This window comes from Fringilla coelebs, assembly GCF_963513975.1.
Source record: "Fringilla coelebs genome assembly, chromosome: 4".
Classification (NCBI taxonomy): Eukaryota; Metazoa; Chordata; class Aves; order Passeriformes; family Fringillidae; genus Fringilla; species Fringilla coelebs.
This window is the reverse complement of record NC_140032.1, coordinates 58,135,232-58,148,249: the sequence shown is the minus strand read 5'-3', so window position 1 is coordinate 58,148,249 and position 13,018 is coordinate 58,135,232. Positions and strand designations below refer to the sequence as shown.

The following is a 13,018-nucleotide window of genomic DNA, read 5'->3' as shown; positions in this document are numbered from 1 at the left end:
CTGGTTTTCTTCCTGGAAGGAAGAAAGGTCATGTGGGGATGCATGAGAACCATCAAAGACATTTTTTACTCTGAATTGCCCTGCCAGAGCTTTTTCTGCTCTTTTGCTTATCTTAGCCCAGCTGAGTAAAGGTGAAGGTAGCAAAGGGTCTCGTGCCATTCACTGAATGCCTACAGTGTATTTCTTCTGCTTAGGCAGCTATGGAAGGGAATGTATCATTTTTATACAAGGGAAAATAGATTATACTTCAAGAGATCCTGAAAAGTAAGGAAACAAATGCCCTGGTTTTGCAGCTGAACATTCTTTCCCAACTAGCTGGAAGAAACAGAAATCCTAAGTTTTAGGTTCTTGTTAAAATGCTTATATTTATTACAAAAATCTACTTAGCAGTAAAGCATTCCTAACAACCCTAGGCATCTCCCCTGTGGTATTTTTGCTGTTTACAAAGCAGGATTATTTTCCATGGTGTTGGCTATCTTCCCATCCTGTTAGATAAACTGTTTCTCAAGCTGAGCTGCTCTTCTTCAGGGAAACGAACTGCAAGGTGTGCTTATATGCATGGTGATTTGTTGAAAGGAATTTTTTCAATCCCTGGGCATATTTCTTTTGTTATTCTTCCAGCTATGTTTTCTTTTGTGTGTTGCTAAAAAGAGTGACAGTATTTCTAAGAAATTACTGCAGAACCCATAAGCCCTGAATATGCACAATCAAAACAATTCCTTGTTATCTGTAGAGTTCAGCTGGTTGAGAAATAAAGACAGAAAACACACTAAAACATTCTCTTAAACCTAAAGTCTCTAAGTACTATACACTATTTCAAATCCACAGACCAGCAAGGCAGGCATGAGATGAGGAGTTGAAGATGAGGGAGGAGCCATGCGTTGATGGGAACATATGTCCCACTCCCCAAAGAGCAGCCATGAGTTAAAGGCAGAGTGGATCTTGAACTAACACCTAGAGTATAAAATCTCTTCCTTGACTGCTACTCTGGTATGCGCATTGAACACTCTGCTGGGAAGCTGCAGTTTGTAAATAGAACACATTCCTGACGGATTTCTGTTCCCTGCTCCATTTTGGAAAATTTCTGCCTTCAGGACTCAATGGTCAATTCTTGTTCTACCTCTGGGTTTCTGCTGGGTTTGGTCTCTACGTGGAGACATACACCAGAATAGTAGGTCCTGCATGGAGCAGGTTCTATGGATTTCTGCATCACACTGGGCTATCCATTCATTGCTTCTTGGAATCCCTGATAAGAATTTATTGAAAACCAGAATGTAGTTGTTCTGAGGCCTCAGAATTTCCTGCTTGTGTTGGTACTTAATTGAGAAATACACACTATACCTATGAAAAATTCTGCCTTTAGAGAAGAGTATCTTTCCTAAGTGCCCTTACCTTTTTGTGTGCTGTTGGCTTGGCTTTATACTCCTTTGGCACAAAAGATGCTGCTTGTTCTATCAGCCACAAGATCAGTGCCAATGTGGTTCATTAGCATCCCCATGTAGGTATAATTATTAATTCTGTTCGTGAAGGTATTCAGATATGCCAAATAATTTTTTATTCAGAAGAGATTGCTCTGACACTTGTACACGTGCTCTGATGCTAAGAAATGTCCATGACTAGAAATGCTTTAGCTGAGTCTTCCTTTACTGAAGACAAAATGGATGAGGATATTTGCTTGATGTCAGGTACCTTCTATATTTAGATTTTTAATGTTCTTGGTGGACTACTCAGATTTAAATAGTGTTGCAACTAAAGTAAGCATGAATACCAATTAACTAACCAAAAATCCCCCTGTTTTATTCAAAAACTATTCAAAAAATCCCCCTGTTTTATTCTTCTAGAGCTGTCTGAGCAGTGAATGCTTGTATTTTTCCTGGGTAGATGTCTTCCACTTTATAACAGTAAAATGGTTAAGAAATGTTATTAAAGAAACAGGTAAAAAGCTTCCTAATTTGCTTCATCTACTTTGCAAACTAATGGTTTAAGGAATTAAGCATATTCTGATCTAAGGCAATGTAGTTTATGTCAGCCCTATGTAAGCCAGTTTCCAAGAAATAGAACTCATTTTGATGTTTTTCTCTAAAGTGCATAAAACTGGAAGCAGAGACAGCTCAGGAGTTCCCAATAACAGTAAAATGTTGCCATTCTAAAGGTGAGAGCCTTGGTCCAGAATGTTTCAAGCTCCGTGGGCTCAGGAGAGAACTGGACAGCAGTGTCTGTGGTGAGCACCTGGAGTTGTTCCTGTTGCTCTGCTGTACTCCAGCCATGGGAGCAGCAGCAGGAACAGCCATAAGGGTTTGCCAGAGCTCAGAGCAGCCAAGGCACCAGTGCTGCTGTGGCTACATTGCTGTGCCTTTGTGCTGCCAATGTAAAGCCTTTAAGGAAAGCAGCCCTCTAAAGGAGTTTCTTGCACTGTATCTGAATTTATTTGCTAAAAATGCACGTGGCAGTGATGGGTAAAGCAGGTGATCAGCAGCTTTCAGTTATGTGCTAATGCCACCTTGATACAAGAAAAGGAACCCATCTCTTCTTCAATGCCTTAACCCTACCTCTACAGCTGTGTAAAATATAAAACTTTTATTTTCTGCTTGTCTTTTCTCTGCAGAGAAATTATTCTTACTGATACAGGGCTTTAGACTTTGACATCTTGAATGTCTGATATGAGTATGTTTTGGGTAGAGGAGACTATTTGGCTCCTGGTGGTATAAAAATGTGATTGAAACTTAAATTGTCTTCGTTTGGTCTATTAAGGTTGGATTTATAACTGTCACCCTTCCTGTAAAACTCAGTTTATTAAGATTTTTACTACTGATTTGATGCTTCAAGTGGATATATTGTAGTAATTAAGTGTAATGGGGCTTTAATACATCCAGAATGTCTTCAAAGGACAGTAAATATTTCTCACATTGCAATTCACTAAACAATAAGGGGAATCCACTATATTATTACAGTAATTGGAGAAAGTAAGGAGTGAGTTTTTGAGCCTACTGTACCACAAACAAAGCTTACAAACATCAAACACCTGTGACCACATCTTTAGTTGACATAAATTATATAATTACTTTTTTCCCAGCATCATATCTTTGTTGATTGTGTCAACACATAACAGAATAAATGACTCAATTCTCCAGGGATCTTACAATGCCAATTATTAAAATTTTATAGCTGTTTCTTTCTAAGGGTTTGAAAAATGGATTTGAGTACCAGTAGCATTATCTACTTCTCTTTTGAAGGTAGTATCAAAATAGTTAAGGCTACATTATGTCTCAGGAAAGGGATTATAACTATTTCTGATATTAAATTATAATTACAGATATTCAATTATAATTATAATTCAATTGTAATATATAATTTTATAATCAATGTGGCCATCTTAATACTCTACTATTTGTTATTTTAATATGCAGATGAATGCTTGTTTTCTCTGATTTCAGACCTGTTTTGTCCTAAAAATGAAGATCTGACCTGAAAAGTATGAAGTGTTTGAAACCACTAATATGCAGGATGCAAATATATGATTCAACATGAATCATATATTTCAGCTGACTCTGAAACTTAAAGAATCTTTTAAAAGGAAGTTCAGAAGTGTATAAATTACTTTCTAACAAAAATAAAAACACTTGATTTTTTTTTTCTTAAAAGCCTATCACTTCTATTATCCAGTCATGATATTTCCGGGGGACACCTTTCACACTGTCCCTCGACAAGAGGAGCTGAAAGGTGACACAGATTTTAGGATCCCTAGTGGTGCAAACAGGAATGGCATTTCACAAACTTTAAACCCACCTCCTAATGTAAGCAATCCACATTACTGAATGGTTCATATGAGCTATGGACTATAATAATAATAATTGCATTTCTTATCAGATGTACCAGAGCCCCCTTATAAAGCCATAAATGCTTCCCTGTATCACAATTCTTGCAGCAAACCTCAGACAACAAGGTGGTATTGTCACAATTTATAAGTAATTATTTCTGAAAGTTAAATACCTGAAAAATAACGAAAAGCTAGAATTAAGCTTTAAAGTTTATTTTAATTCTGCCTTCTTACATGTGGAAATTGACAGGCATTGGTGTCGAGGGGTTGCAGTTTTGTTCATAGCCTTTATTTATCCAATACATCTCTGCAGCACAAAAATAATTTCTCATGTAGGCTAAGGAAATTTCATTCATCAAACCATAGTTCAGCTCATCATATAAGACAGACCAAGACAAATGCACCTATGGAATTCTAGAGAAGTGACAGAAAAATAATAGAAAAAAATATATTGTAAAATAATAAAGAGAATTTAAAAAAATTTGTTTGTTACTTTCAACTAAACTTCCAAAGAAGTTTTTAGAAGAGGCATCAAAAGGCAATTCTAAAAGGCATAATTAATTCCAGATTTCCAGTCCCCTTTGCAAAAAAGAAGCAGAGCTCTTGAATGGTCAGAAAAAAATTGTGAAATAAAAATTCTTGTTCTTTCTCAAACTTGGCTCTGAAAAGAACTCATGCCATTTTTCCTTAAAATGTACTATCAGATATACCATGAGAAGTGAGAATGCTGCCTTAGCAATTATCCATAAAGACACGAGGGTAATTTACCAAGAAGGAAACTGTACTACATCATGGGAGGTGCGGTCATAGAATCACTGAATGGCTTGGGTTGGAAGGGACCTTAAAGATCATCCAGTTCCAACCCCGCAGCCATGGGACAGGGATGGACAGGGACACCTCCCACCAGCCCAGGTCACTCAGAGCCCCATCCAGCCTGGCCTTGAGTAGGCTCTGAGTCCAGCTAAGAGCCCCTGATGTCCCATAAGGCATTCACCCAGCTGTGGAAGATGGGAGAATCTCAGATCAGGCAGAAATTAATCTTTCTCATCAACCTGTTAGCCCAAAATACTCTACAGAAAGCTTATCAACAAATTGACACTTTAACTTCCCAGGTGGAGTATTGAAAAGTGTAAACTAGAATTTCCATTAAATCACATCCATAATGATTTACAGTCATCCTAGTTTCAAATTAATGTTATATTAAACCCAGTTAAAGTTAAAAGACTTATCTGCAATGTATACAACTTGAAGATCAGAACCAGGTGCTGCATTTCACCATAGATAATGTCTCAGAACCACAGAATCACTGGGCTGGAAGAGTCTTTCAAGATCATCAAGTCCAACCCATGCCCTAACACCTCAACTAAACCATGGCACCGAGTGCCACATCCAGTCTTTTTTTAAACATCCAGGGATGGTGACTCTATCACCTCCCTGGGCAGAAAATTCCAGTCACTCTTTCCATAAAAAACTTTTCCCTGATATCCGCTGTGTCCTCTCATTCTGTCAGTTGCTGCCTGGAGAAAGAGACCAACCCCCACCTGACTATAGCCGCCTTTCAGGGAGTTATAGAGAGTGATAAGGTCACCTCTGAGTCTCCTTTTCTCCAGGCTAAACACCCCCAGCTCCCTCAGTCGTTCCTCACAGGTTTTCTGTTCCCAGCCCCTCTCCAGCCTCATCGCCTCCTCTGGATGCGCTCAAGCGTCTCGATGTCCTTCCCAAACTGAGAGCACAGAACTGGACACAGCACTCCAGGTGTGGCCTCACCAGTGCCGAGTGCAGGGGCAGAATGACCTCCCTGCTCCTGCTGGCCACACCATTCCTGATACTGGCCAGGATGCCGTTGGACTTCTTGGCCACCAGGACACACTGCTGGCTCATGTTCAGCCAGCTGTCACCAGCACCCCCAGGTCCCTTTCTGCCTGAGCACTGTCCCCAGTGTTGCAGGGGGGGTTTTGTGGCCAAAATGCAGGACTCGGCACTTGGACTTATTAAACTTCATTCTATTGGACTCTGCCCATCCATCCAACCATTCCAGGTCTCTCTGCAGAACCCTCCTACCCTCCAACAGATCAACACACAATCCCAGCTTAGTGTCATCTGCAAATTTACTAATGAAAGACTCAATCCCCCCATCCATGTCAACAATAAAGATGTTAAACAGAACTGGCCCCAGCACAGATCCCTGGGGGACACCACTGGTGACTGGCCACCAGCTGGATGCAGCACCGTTCACCCTCTGGGCCCGGCCATGCAGCCAGTTCCTAACCCAGCACAGAGTGCTCCTGTCCAAGCCGTGGGCTGCAGCTTTCCCAGGAGTGTGCTGTGGGAGACAGTGCCAAAGGCCTTGCTGAAGTCCAGGTACACAACATCCACAGCCTTTCCTGCATCCACCAGGCAGGTCACCAGGTCATAAAAGGAGACCAGGTTGGTCAAACACGACCTGCCCCTCCTGAACCCCTGCTGGCTGGGTCTGACACCCTGGCCATCCTGTAAGTGCTGTGTGATGACACTCAGTACAAACTGCTCCATAACCTTACCAGGTACTGAGGTCAGGCTAACTGGTCTGTAATTACCAGGATCCTCCTTCCCACCCTTTCTGCGAACATTGGCAGCTTTCAGTCCTCTGGCACCTCACCTCTGAGCCAGGACTGCTGGCAAATGATGGAGAGCGGCTTCACAAGCTCATCTGCCGGTTCCCTCATCACCCTGGGGTGGATCCCATCTGGTCCCATGGATTTATGAACATCCAAGAGGCTCAGCAGTTCTCTGACTGCCTCCTCCTGGATAACAGGGGGACCATTCTGCTCCCTGACACCATCTGCCAGCCCAGGAGGAGAGCTGTCCTGGGGACAAGACATCTTCCCACTAAAGAAGAAGGCAAAGAAAGCGTGAAGCACTTTCACCTTCTCCTCATCTGCAGTTACTGAGTTTCCTCCCACATCCAGTAGAGAACAAAGGTTGGTCTTACCCTTTCTTTTGCTGTTAATATTTTTGTAAAAAGACTTTTTATTATCCTTTACAAAAGTTGCCACATTAAGTTTGAACTGAGTTTTGACCTACCTTAATCCTTTTTCCTAGATGCCCTAGCAAACCCCTTTAATACTTCCTGAGAGACCTGACCCTCCTTCCAAAGATGATACATCCTTTTTTATTTCTAAGTTCCTTTTAAAACTTCATTGCCCATCCAGACTGGATGTTTGCCTTGTCAACTCATCTTTCAGCACACAGGGACAGTCTGTTCTTTTGCCCTCAAGATCTCTGTTTTGAAGCACGCCCACCTTTCCTGAACTCCTTTGTATTTAAGGGCTGCTTCCCATGGAACTCTCTGATTAAGTCTCCTAAACAGGCCAAAGTCTGCCCTCCAGAATTCTAATGTAAAAGTCTTAGTGATGCTCCTCCTGATTTCACCAAATCTCAAGAACTCTACAATTTCATGATCACTGTGCCCCAAGCAGCCTCCAACCACCTCATCTCCCACCAGCCCATCTCTCTTTGCAAGCAGCAGGTGTGACACAGTCCCTGGCCTGGTGGGCTCGCTCACCAGCTGTGACAAAACTTGTCCTCCACACACTCTAAGAACTTCCTAAGGACTCTTTTCTGCTGTGTTAAGTTCCCAGCAGATGTCTGGTAGGTTGAAATCACCTACAAGAACAAGGGCTGGTGATCCTGAAACAATCTCCAGCTGCTTATAGAATACATTGTCCACCTCTTCCTCCTGGTTGGGTGGACAATAACAGACTCCCAGTGCCTCTGTACAAATGTAATACATGCACATAGAGAGAATTTTTTCCATTAATTAATTCAAATTTTATGGTCTTGTCCTATGAATTCCTGTGTCATAATCACGTATGATGTCAGTGTTATAAAGATGCAAAATGCATGTTTTAGTCATTGTTTCCTTAATTTTAAAATCCAGTTTGAAACCACAGGGCACCAGTTATTATAAAACCATGCATTAAAATGTTTCATTTAAAACACATGTAAATAAAAGTCATTAGAATCTTTAAGGGCTGATGTTGTGAACAACATTTTTTCTTAATTATATGATATATATATTATATGACTTAGTGTTTTATTTACAAACAGAAACACTTAATGTTTCTACTGAAAAAAGAAAGAAAAAGTCAAATATCCTATCAGCTATGCACCTGTGTATGGTCCTCAAAGAGACAGATACAAGCTTACAAAATTCTTTGATGATTTTCTAGGATAATTCTAAGATGACTTTCCAAGATGGTTCAAAGTTAATATCAATGAAATATATTAAAAAGGGCTCAGTTCTGTTCATTCAAGCATGTTCTGGCTGGAATTATATTAGTAAACATAAATTGCATCAGAAAAAGCACTGCTTTATGGCTTTGTTTAATTAAATTGGAAAATCAAAACACTGGGACAAGATAACTTTATACTGGATAAAAGAATTGCTGAAGAGCCTTTTTACACTTTGACAAACCCAGATGAAATTTAATATTTCAGAAAGGGTCTGTGATATAATTGGAATAATTTTGAGACTCTGCTATTAATGAATATTAAATGAAAACCTTAAGGCTCAACTTAACTGACGTAATCTCTCCCTTCAAAGTCATAATGGGAAGCCTGCGTATCACAGGGAGTATTTTCTGAAAAAATATAAAGTAAGGATTGGATAATATAAAAATAGCAGCTAGTTCATCAAGGAGGAGAACAGTTTATAAAAAGCTACCCTCATAGCTTCTTTTGCTAGCTGTAGCAGCTATGAGAAACGAAAAGCTCCTGTGAAATGCCCAAGGCCACTCTTTGGTTAGGTGCTAAGAGCTACACCATCCTTAACGGGAGATGCACTTTTTCTTGATGGAGGTGAGACCTGAGAGAAAGGCGTTTATTGCAGAACAAAAAGGAGTTGTATTGGTTCCTTAATTGCACTATTAATTGACAAAAGAGCACTAAACAGAGGAGGAAGCCAGAGAACTGCCCGGGAACTCGCAAGGAGCTGCAGCTGGAATGGGTGGTGGTGTCCTACCTTGTACACGATGATGGGGATATCAATGACAATGTAGATAAGGTCCCCCAGTGCCAGGCTGGCTATCAGCGCGTTCGGGCCGTTCCTCATACACTTGTTCTGATAAATGATCCTCAGCAGAGTTGCATTCCCAACCATCCCGATGATGAAAATAGCACAGGATACCACGGTGTTGATGTATTTGAAAGTTTCAGCAATCTTAGTCTGCTGGGAACATTTGACAGTCTGGTTGGACACCGCGGGCTGCATGGTGGTGAGGAGAATGCTGGATTCCATCCCTGAGAAGGTGGAAAGGGGGTTTCCCGAGTCGCTCCGATTGGAAACGTCTCTGTCGGAGCTGTCACTGAGGACAAAGCCCGGGACCAGCAGCAGCAAAGACACTCTTAAACACAAGGCTTCCATCCTGAAATCCCCAGTGAGCAAATTCAGTGAGACAGGATCTTCGATTTTTCTTCAGTATTTCAGTGAGATACTTCTCACTCTTTCTCCTGCAGAGAGAAACTGTAAGCAAAAAAAGAAAAGGGAAAACCCCACATAATCAGTCCAACAGGTAGTCTAACACATCCTGTTTCTCACTTAGGGAAGGTATCTGAATGTTCAGCCTCTGCAGCACATATATCTAAACACCTTTTTATACTCACTGTGCTGCTCTGAAATCTAGATTACCAACAGTACCTGTCTGACAAGAGGCAAACACAAAAAATTCCTTAAGTGATAGCTTATGCAAATAAGATCCCACAAAACCCTGCTGAGACAGAATTTGTTTAGGGATGGAAAAAGTAAGGGGGATGAAATTCTGTTTTAAAATATAGTCTTGCAGTCTACCTGTCTTGGAGACTGCTGAATGGTATTTTAGCTAAAAGAAGAACTTACTATTTTTTCTTTGAAAATGAGAGGTGAAAACACTACATTAAAAATTACAGGTAGTGAATGAATCAATTTTCTGAGTATTTTTGAAGTACTGCAACAATTAGACTTTATATTATTTTTGTCTGAGTTATTACCTGGATTTTAAGTGAAAGCAGATAAAACATGTATTTCAAATAAAAATCCGGACCAGATCCAAAATCCCTAAATATTAGGAGGAAGATTTTATAGTTCTAGGATAGACCTCTGGCCAGGAAAATACCTTCAAACTCTGCCATCTGGTTTTGAATGTAATTGCAACTCATGCTCAGTACTTAGCCACAGTGAAGTTAATAATAAAAAATTAAGCTCTTTAAAGATAAAATAATATTTTTTTTATTTTTAAGGATAAAATAATACTTGGTTTTGTATTCTAAGCAGCAACTCATGACATTTCCAGGTAGGGAAGAGAGCATCATAGGATCCTGCCCTAGTATGTGTGTGACTGCCTGTGTCACCACTGCCACAGGGTTTGTAGATACCAAACCTCCAGTGAAACCAGGGATGCCATTTAAGTCCATTTTCCTGAAGCCTTGGTTTAAACTAAGATTAAGATTTTTTCTTTTTTACATGGTTTATATCTGCAAAACAAGACAAAGTGCCGCAGTGTTGACAAAAGAAGAGTTGCAAATAAACTATTTATTACTTTCTGATTTCCAGGGACTTGCCTGAAGTATTTGAGAGGATCCTTTTAAGTAGATGAATCCTAATTTCATTCCCTGTGGGGCTGTAAAGTCAGAGTTTATAGCAAGACGTTTACCAGAGAAGGAGGGACAAAATTTACTGATAGTACTTCTGGAGCAGGCAGAGTATAAATATTTACTAGTATTGCAGGCTCCTGTTGTATGTGGTCTGTGGGAAGTGTGTGTGTACCTCTGCAGAGCAGCAGATGTGATGCTAACCGGAGAATTCCTGTCTGGCATGCAGAGTGCTGTCCCTCACAGAGCAGGGATCCACCTTTCAATCCTTGTACTGCTGGGTTTGAGATCAGGAACTGGCCAGCTGCGAGTTCCCGTGGCCTTAATTTCAAAGTTTAACATACTAAATAGTAAATTCTTCTTTATTTCATTAAATTAAATGCTGGTTATGACAGTATCTCAGGGCACTTAGCAGCAGCATGGTGCAAGTGTTTTCTCTTTAGGTTTCTAAATCTTACCAGAAAAAACCAGAGATATTTGACTGTAACTCTTTCCAGGCAAGGATTAATACTTGTATTATTTTCTATGATTACGGTTCCTTAATTTACAGATGGGAACATGTATCACTACTAATGGTTCTCCCAAGTAAATGTGATAAAGCTATGAACAGAATCCACAGCCCTATGTTTTAGTAGTTATATTGGTTTCCTCCTTACTTTGTGACTCTTTTGGTAAAAATTTGATGTATGTATCATATAAACATGGTGGCAGCATGGCAGTCATACTGCCAGCATGCAAAGCTGGGAACAAATTACCAATTACCATCTCTTCCTTCTCCCGGAAGAAACTTTTCCCTAAGAAGCAAAACTAGAATGTTTTTAATAGGCTAACTACTAAGGGTACTTTTTTATAGCTTCCTGACAGCCCTTCATTCCTCTGTGCATATTTTTAAAGTATTTATGTTGCTGCAGAATATAGCATGCCTCGTATGAGTAACACACTGGCATCCCTGATAACTTTCTGTGATAAGGTGATCTAGGATTGTCCTTCACTCAGCAGCCTGGGTACCTGGAGGGTGCGAGGGTGCTCTGTTAACCTGGGAGCCACCCGCCTGTGTTGTGCCTGTGCTCCTGCAGTGCCGCAGCCGCGGATGCGGGGAACTGAATTCCTGACTGACCTGGAGGATCAAGCCAGAAAAATTCCCATGCCGAGGTTCGCGAGAGACCGTACTACTGGAAATGAAATTGTTCCAAAGACCGGCCAAAACGTTAACAGTGCTTAATGGGTGTAAGGCGGCTGAGATGTGACCAGGAGCAAAGGAAGGCACTGAAGGGAACAACGCCGGCAAGGGGGATTCTCTGGGCTGTTCCCAGCGAGCGCTGCCGGAGAAGCCGCCCGCTGCTCCTTCTCCAAGGCGAGAGGAAAAACCCTCCTTGCTCCACCAGCGAAGGATCAATCCAGCATGCATTGGCAAACCAGTGCTGCCTGGAGAGCCTCCGGCAAGATCCATACGTTGTTAAACTTTATGGAATAACAGTTCCCCCAAGCTGCCTTGTGCCCGTCTCTTGTTCTCTCCCCCTTCCTCTCTCTCACACGCTCACACCCGCACACAGAGGTGCACACCGGCCCCGAATCCCCGTCCGGGGCGTTTCCAGCGGTGCGGAAGGTGCCCGCGGCTCGGGCCGGGCTGCTCCCGGCGCGGGATGGGGATGGGAATGGGGATGGGGTTGGGGATGGGGCTCCCGCAGCATCCCGCGCACTCTCCGCGCCGCGCTCCCCGCCCCGCTCACCCTCATGCTGGGGCTGCCGCGCCGCCGCCGCCGCCTCGGAGAATTTCTTCGGAGTGGCTTTTCCTGGGATAGTCTTAGCAGATCCTCCTGCCTGCGTCTGACTGGGTGGAATTGAAAATCTCCACCTCCGCTAAAACAGCGAACGAAAGAGACAGACTGAAGAAGTCGGAGCGTCCCCTCTTCACCGCCCCCTCCCCCAATTAAAACAAACCTCCAGCCCGAACTGAGCCCCTGCCAATGTTAAACACAAAGGCTGCCTCCCGGGCACAGGGGAACACGGAGCTCCTTAACTCTTTCCTCGCTGAACCTGAGCGCAGCTGCTTCGCCGGACTCACATAAGCCACAGCCCCGGGAAGCCACTGCTGCAGCTGCTTGCTGATGGCACGCAGGATTCTCAGCAAGGGGCTCTACCTGATCCCACCAGACGGCAGAAGATCCATGAGCAAAAACTGATCCGTGAGCAAAATCAGATTTCCGTGGGAAATCTGATTAAATAAAGCTCTTTTGCTTTGCATTTGCCCCGGGGCTGGCGGGGATCAGTCTCTGAAACTATCAGTAAAATTGTGTGTGTGAGAGTTTCAAAAATGCTGGATCCGTAAACAGAAACTGCTCCTGAGTGAAAATTTCTTTGACCCATCCAGGACACATCTTGCTAATACATTTTAGATGCATTTACAAGGATAATAAGAGTGAGGCATTTTCTGTCATTCCTATGTTTCCTATTACTGTTCTCCTGTCAAGACAAAGGTGCAAAAAATCTGTGCAGAAAAAGTGGAAAGTTCACTTATACCTAGTGATATTTTCTCAGAATGAGAAAAAAAATGTGTATCAGAGGGAGCAGCTTGTACAAGAAAGAGTTTCAAAA

General features: G+C 42.1%; 1 protein-coding gene across 2 annotated transcripts in view; it reads right to left on the bottom strand.

Moving 5' to 3' along the window:
* Window positions 1-12,271, bottom strand: part of EDNRA (endothelin receptor type A) — a 33,410-nt gene extending 21,139 nt beyond the window's left edge. The window contains exons 1-2 of one of the 2 annotated variants that reach the window (XM_084204754.1): window positions 12,154-12,271; window positions 8,820-9,320 (exon numbers count right to left, since the gene is read on the bottom strand). In XM_084204754.1, the coding sequence (XP_084060880.1) occupies window positions 8,820-9,221 (402 nt within the window). In that variant the 5' untranslated portion in view covers window positions 9,222-9,320; window positions 12,154-12,271. The remainder of the gene's footprint in view (window positions 1-8,819; window positions 9,321-12,153) is intronic. The other variant, XM_084204753.1, reaches the window with a different exon arrangement.
* Window positions 12,272-13,018: the final 747 nt, after the last annotated feature.